The 7,833-nt window shown below is 38.7% G+C and overlaps 1 protein-coding gene across 1 annotated transcript; it reads left to right on the top strand.

Annotated features, from left to right (window-relative positions):
* Positions 1 to 5,885: 5,885 nt before the first annotated feature.
* Positions 5,886 to 6,845, top strand: LOC139327473 (olfactory receptor 5AR1-like). Its single transcript, XM_070957314.1, has one exon. It carries the CDS (start codon positions 5,886 to 5,888, stop codon positions 6,843 to 6,845), a length of 960 nt encoding a protein of 319 aa, XP_070813415.1.
* Positions 6,846 to 7,833: the final 988 nt, after the last annotated feature.

The raw sequence follows: 7,833 nt of genomic DNA, 5'->3' as shown, positions 1-7,833 counted from the left end.
GCTTCAGTTTGACTGCACTGAAAAGTTACAGATATTTGATCTTCACATGGTCTTATTATGAACAGTCTTTGTTATGTTTGCTTTATTCAGATCTCCACTAGAGCTGGGTAGCCAATAAATTTAAATAAAATAATTAATGAATTAGAAATAAATCTCTTACCAGAATTATTCAGAACCTCCTACATCAGGGGTGTCAAACTCAAAGCCCAGGGGCCAGATCCGGCCTGTGAGGTGCTTCGATCTGGCCTGTGGGGCCGCCCTGGAAACAGTGAAGGACTGGCCCGCAGTGCCTCTGCCAGTAAAAACGGAGCTCGGGAGGGCTGTCAGTGGCCCTCCCAAGCTCTGTTTTTGCTGGCAAAGGGTTGCAAGAGGCCATCAGAGCTGAAAACAGAGCTTGGAAGTCCATTTTCACTGGCAGAGTGCTTGAGCCACCACAGGCTCCCCACCACGAGTGATGTCGAGCTGGCCATGCCCACCCTGATCATGCCCATCCTGGCCCCCTGAGGTCAAACCAGGGGTGAAATGCTACAACCTCTTCGGCCAAAAAAATGCTTTTAAAAGTAAAAAAAAAAAAGCCTCTGATGATCGCGCAGCTCAGCTGGGATCATCAAAGGCTTTTAAAAGAAAAAAACCCTTTTTTTCTTTTAAATGCCTCTGACGATCCAAGCTGAGTTGGCTGATCGGCAGAGGCATTTAAAAGAAAAAAAGTCTTTGCCAATCAGACAACTCAGCTGGGATCATCAGAGCCTTTTGAAAGCATTTTTTTACAACCTCTTCGTCAAAGAGGTTATAGAAAAAATGGTTTTAAAAGTAAAAAAAAAAAAATTGGCCATGCCCACCCAGTCACATTACCCCCCCCCCACCAAGCCACACCCACAGAACCAGTAGTAACAAATTTTAGATTTCATCCCTGGGTCAAATAGAACCGTGATGCGGCCCTCAATGAAATCGACTTTGACACCCCTGTCCTACAACTTCTGGGAACTCCATTTTTAGTTAGAAGCAGCCAGCAATCCTAACCAGTGATCTTAGGCAAGAATGGAGTTTCAAAATAGCCAGAAAAAATGGCATTCAGAGTTAAGCCACAATGGCCATGACAAGGGCAAGTACATTATGGAGATGTTAACGAGAGAGAAATATGTTATAGAAACATTGGAAATAGATTCAGGAAGGCACTTGACACACTTCCATTCAAAAGTGGCAGTGCTAATGAGCTCACTGTTTTGTTCCCATAAAGGCCAACAATACTACTATCTTTAGTATATAGTATATCATCATCATCATCATTATATTTCTATAACTTAATGTGATGCAATGTGGTCAATAAAACTAATAAAAGTATGTTAATATATTGTAACTGGCCTCTTCATTTAGGATGCAATCTGCCCGTTCCATTGGTCTTATGCCAAGGGACAAGAGAGATTCATCTACTTCTGTGTTGTCTAATTGGACCAGGGGTGCTTTTTTTTCTTTTCTTTTTTTTTAAATTTCACAGGAGAACTTTCCTAACCATCTTTGGAAATATAAAGTTTACATATGTTCCTCTAGGTAGAAGAAAACTGTATCAGTTCCTGATTAATAAAATTGTATACTTTCTGAACCAATACCTTGTATATTTATAAACTGATTCTAATCTCTTCACATGGGAAACTTTGTTTGGGAGTTTTTTATACTTAGGCTCTATCACTCTAGGGCTGAATGCACATTCCTCTGGTCTAATGGTGACATGAGAGGGGGGTGGGAAAGACCTTATAAATTAACTAGAAAACACTAGAACTCAGCAGATCTCCACTGGAGGGAACTCTTGTATCCACCATTCTCAGCCAATCTAGTAAGCCCTAAAAAGCACATGCTGCCTTGATACCTTTGCTGTGTCTCCTTCAACAGGTCACACAAAGCTAGGAATAACTTGCACCATCTTTCACTTCTTGAGATAGACCTGGGTTTAATTCTTTGAAAAATGGTTCTAGTGAGTCTCACAAGCTTTTGCAAGATACAACATACATACCCCCAAGCTATATCAACCACCAAGCATCCAGTTAATTTATACATCTATCCAGCTATAGATCTCTACAATTAGCAGAAACTAATAAGGTTAGTTCTTATATTTTAGTCATTGCATCTCAATGATACAATCTTGAATCTTCTTGAGGCTGATCCTAAAACACAGGATCAGCTGTAGCAACATTGTCAGATTCAAGGTCGGAGTCACATTCTGAATTGTGGTTCATAACACTTGCATTTAAAACTTCACCAAAGGCTGAACAAAATTCACACAGTGCCATAAAATTTGTTGATCCTAAGATTCCTAATAGCTGAAAAGCAATTAACAAGGAAAGGAAATTGCAAAAGTAATTAGAAAAGAAAGTATGCAAGTCCATGTAGGTGTAGGCCTCAGTTTGAGTGAAGATGGATTTCTCTCATCTCCCAGAGGTCTAAAGCTGAGGGTGAGGGTGACTGTTATCCTTGTGAGGAGCAACTATCTGGAGCATATGTGGATGATCTCAAGTTCTCTACTTGTCCATAGGGAAACTATCAAACAACTGGATTGCTTGCCTCCTCTTCATTCCGCCACAGTTATCAGCTCTGCTAATGGTTCACATTTCTTCCCTGGAAGACCACTACAATCCTAACAAGTGCTAGGCTCGAGATATATAGCAGCAGACAGTTTAGTGTCTAGTGTTTAGTAGGCAGGGTATGTTGTTCCTGTGTTTATGAGCAGCCAAACATCTTTGAGTTGTATATTGGTGTGATGTATTGTATCTATGAAGGGGGAGGTAGTGTAATAGACCACAGGAAAGCCCAGTTTCTCAAAAACACATGGTGGGGATGAGACAAGAGTCAACACAGCCTAAAGCTAGATCAGAGAACGAGAAAAAGAATTAGGATAGCCATTCCATAGAATTTCCAAAAATAATTAGAAAAGGAAATATGCCAGGGTATATTGGTTAAAGAATTTATCAGGGTATATCGGTTAGAGTTAGAGTGGGATAGGGTTACACTCTCAAGATTCTATCTATATGGTTTCAGCAAATAAAGAACTGAAATTTGGCTGAAGTGTTCAATGTTGCTCTTGGGCTGGGCCTGAAAATTATTGAGTTGTAGCTTGGGACTCAAGATGTTATTTAGGTAACAATAGTGTCCAATTAAAACTATCACAACAAAGCATGAAAATGCAACCACTTATCTCCAGGATCTGGGTTATTGAAGTACATAAGGGATAATATCCCAAGTGATATGAAAAGAGATTTAAGATCTCTGCCCCTATTTACAGCTTTGCAAGAGCAAAGAAGCCATTGATTCAAGTCCAGGTACATTTGCTAATTCACAATAAGATTTATACAAATGTTGAGATTATATTAATAACAATCCATATAGGAAATATTACTGAGAAGCTTCTAAACTGCACTAAAGCCAGAGACAAACTGAATGTTAGAGTTTCAATGGATTTAGAATGATTTGTACTTTTAAGATGTTAAATCCTTCTTAAGACTTAATCGCAGATAGATCATTTTGCTGTAGGAAGAGAGGAAATGCAACCATTGCAAGGATCCCTTCAATAGAGTCCCCTAATGTAGAGAAAACTTGAAAAATTAGAATACAGATCAAATGACTAGTATCAGAAACATTCTTTTAACAAGACTGACACATCTTCATCTTAAGAAATTCTTTCTTCTTGAATGTTTGATCCAAGCTTTACTAAGTTTAATTTGATCTAATTAATTTGGATCTTTCTAATTTAAGATCCACATAAATAAGAATAAGGCATCAATTAAAAGTAAAATTAGGAAAATGTATCAAAGAATGGCAGGAAATTGCTTGGAACATTGTCAGGAAAAATGGAAGAGATATGCTTTCTGCCTTGTTGTCTATGGAGTGAATTGGGAGCTCTATAGGATTTCCCAGTAGAACATCAGCCTCCAGGGCTTCAGTCCATCCAGACCATCTAAACTCCATCATGAGAACTTTGGAGATTCTTTGTGGAGAAGAAAACTCGTATTTATGGCAGACATGATATCTTGGAGGGAACATTATACCTAAGGTATCCATTTTGCTATCTGTTTCAATAAGTGTGATTACTTTACTCCTCAGAAAGCACGTAAGATTTTATCTTCCTGCAGCTTGGTTTATAAGAATGTCTAAGGGCTTCTGCTTGACAAAAATCAATCAGACCACCAATACCTTTCTTTTCACCTTGCTTCTTTAGAGGAGGTGTTGTGAGGTTCTTCATTAAGAATAATCTCAGCCAAGGTATTTGATATTTAACCAAACTGATAGAGGGGGTTTTATTGCTCCTATGGCTTCAAGGCTTCATAAATAAAAACAATTATTTTGAATGGGCATCATGCACATACAGTATTTGACACACAGAGCCGTTGGTTATTATGATGGATGATTCATACTAGCAGAGACTTCAGGAGAATGCAGCCCTCTTGGCAGGTCTGCTCTTTCACTGTCTTTTTATATCGTTGATCATGGAGAGATGTCAGTGAATATTTGGAGGCATCACTTTGCAAAAGTTGAATATATTGATTGATATTTCAAGTTGATATCCTTGAAATACTGGTCTAAAATTTATTTATTTATTTGTATATTTATATCCTGCCTTTATTATTTTTACCAATAACTCAAGGTGGCTAACATATCCAACACACCATCCTCTTCCTATTTTCCCCACAAAAACAACCGTGTGAGATGAGTTGGGCAGAGAAAGACTGACTGGACAAAGGTTAATAAACAGTTAATTGTCTATGGAGATTCTCAGTCATCCAGGCCATGGTTATCTCAAAGGTGCTTTTTTCAAAAGGCAACTGGACTATGTTTTTGCTTGAGGAAGGAACGTTTCGCATCTCATCCAAAAAGCTTCATCAATTCTGACAGGATGGTGGGGTGGATGATAAGATTAGTTCTGACAAGATGGGGGTGAGGAATGGAAAAAACATATTTCTTTGCAGCCATCTGGTCATTAGCATTCTTATTGAGAGCCATTGAGCCTCTTGGGGGTTTATCTGTGCCCCTCAGGGTCAGAGTGCAAATGGGGTGGAATCTTTTTAGAATTGCTGAAAGGACTATGTTGTAGACAGGAGAAAGGTGGTGTCCTATCTCCTGTTTACTACAATAGTCCTCCATATCCATGTTCTGGATAGAGAGGATCATTGGTTTGAAAAAGGGGTAAAAGAGGCCATATATGTTAAAACTGAACACCTCTCTCTCTCAACAGATGGATATGACGCCACCTATGATAACAATATGATCCTTCCATCTGCCCCCTCTCCCAGAATCTTTTCAGAACTGATAAGGTTCTTGGATGAGAAGTGAAACACCTTCTTCTTCAAGAAAAAAATAGTCCAGTTTTCTTTTGAAAAAAGTACCTTTGAGGCAGCTTAATTGAATATCTCTACCTCCTATATTATTTGGCTCCACATAAAAAGGGGATCAGCTATGAACACAAGGAAGAGACAACCTAAGTACAGCGAAATATATCACCTGGGAAATATGAAGGAAAAAATTATGGAAAAACAAACAAATGTTTTATTGCACCATAAAAGGACATGAAATTCCATGTTGATAGAATGCTGAGAGCAGCGGAAACCAAGACTATTTTAATGGCTGATGAAACCTGAAATTTGGAAATACATATTTTCAAAGACTACATTTTTGCATAATAAATACTGTAGATTCCACCTAGCAAATATGTTGTATACTGAATTAAGTTAGCGATGTGGTCCCAATCCCTCTTGAAAAAAAATCCAGATTCTTCTTGCATGAAGATAGGAACAAGGATGAAGCTCTAAGTAATATAATTTTCTTCTTCCTAACAAGGAATCAGAAAGACATTTCAAGATCAGCAAATCACCTGAACCAATCCATCTACTCAGGAAATCATGGATAAAAGAAATGGTTCTGCCTTTACTGAATTCATACTTCAAGGATTGACAGACAATCCAAAAATGCAGCTTGTCCTTTTTATGGTCTTCCTATTTGTTTATATCATCACTGTATTAGGGAATCTGGGGATGATTCTCTTGATTTGCACTAAACCCCAGCTTCACAAACCCATGTATTACTTCCTGGGCAACCTCTCCTTTGTTGATCTCTGCTGTGCCTCAACCATTGCTCCTAAAATGCTAATTGACTTATTAAGTGAAAGTAAAAGGATTTCTTACAGTGGCTGTGTTACACAGCTCTTTGTATTTGATATCCTTGCAGATGCAGAGTGCCTTTTGCTGGCTGTGATGGCCTATGACAGGTATGTGGCCATCTGCAATCCACTCCTCTATCCAACTCTAATGTCCAAAAAGGCCTGCCAACAAATGATCACTATTGCGTACCTTACAGGCCTGCTAGATTCAATGATACAAACTTCCTCCACATTCCGGCTATCTTTCTGTAGCTCCAACGTTATCAATCACTTCTTCTGTGATGAGCCTCCACTCCTAATGATCTCCTGTTCTGACACATATATTAGTGAGATTGTGTTATTTACCTTTGTTGGTTTTGTTGAAGCAAGCAGCATTGGGATGATTTTTGTATCCTATGTTTACATTTTGGCTACAATCTTGAGAATGCACTCTGCTGAGGGTAGGCACAAAGCATTTTCCACCTGTGCTTCTCACCTGACAGTTGTTGGGATATACCACGGGACAATACTCTTCATGTACTTTCGGCCCAGCTCCAGCTACTCCATGGACCAAGACAAATGGGCTTCTATGTTCTACACAGTCGTGATCCCCATGCTCAACCCTCTGATCTACAGCCTGAGGAACAAGGAGGTGAAAGATGCTATGTCAAAATCTCTTGGCCATATATGGGTTTGGAAAGAGAGAAACTTTGTTTTACAATGATTTGAAATGGTGGCCATGGGGGGGGAGGGTAGATACAGAAGATCTATCTAGAAGGCATGGCAAAATCAGATTGGGGATATGTGAATTTTTAAAGGATGTGGCCCTAGAAAATTTAATAGGCAACTTAATAATAATGTCTACCGCTTTTAAAAAATAGAGGAAATTCAGTGGAAATAACAATACAGGTATAAAGTGTCTTAGCCAAGTGTGAAAGCCACAACCTGTTAGCTAGTTCATGTAGAAAACATTAGTAGTCAACCTTGGGAAAGTTTGTGGTCGACCCCTCTAGTTCTTGCTGATAGGTGTTAAAGAAATGCTACTTCTAGCAGGCAAAAGCCCAAATAAGCTAATGCCTCTGGCTAAAGTTAATTCGTAGCAAAAAATTCTCTAAGTACTTATTAATAAACTATTAAGCCACCAGGCCCTCCAGTTGGAGTGATAAGAACCAAGCATTTACATCCGTTCTACACTGGCTCAAAATTTACATAATATTTTTAACATTAATTCCAACATAGATTTTTGTAGAAATGATCACACCACTAGCACAAAGCATTAATATTAGTTCTCACATGCAATGCCTCAGCAAAAGAAGTAAATATTAGAACACATGTACACACTGTCCTACTTTGCATTTTTGCTTAATGCAGATTAATCAATCATTAAGATCAGGGCTGTCAAACTCCCAGTCCATGGGCCAGATGCATCACACGCTGGCCATGCTCATGTCTGGTTTAGCGAAAGGGGAAAAAGTCCCAATACGTTGTGTGATGCCACCATGATAACATGAGTTTGACACCCCTGATTTAGATTAATGCAATAAAAATGTGGCCCTGGTCCTCTGGATTATTGAAAAGCCAAAAAAGGTGGAACTCTAAAGAATGAAAATATTCTTCCTTCCTTTGATAATCTTTTATCAAAGACAATCTTTTGACAATCTTTTTATGATTGTCCTCTCAATTTGTGTCACTGGGTATTAGAGAACGTTGGA

This window comes from Pituophis catenifer, unplaced genomic scaffold (genome assembly GCF_029215685.1).
Source record: "Pituophis catenifer annectens isolate HBS135680 unplaced genomic scaffold, rPitCat1.0.hap2 SCAF_1, whole genome shotgun sequence".
In the NCBI taxonomy this organism is placed as follows: Eukaryota; Metazoa; Chordata; class Lepidosauria; order Squamata; family Colubridae; genus Pituophis; species Pituophis catenifer.
The sequence above is the reverse complement of the archived record's forward strand: the minus strand, read 5'-3'. Positions and strand labels throughout refer to the sequence as shown.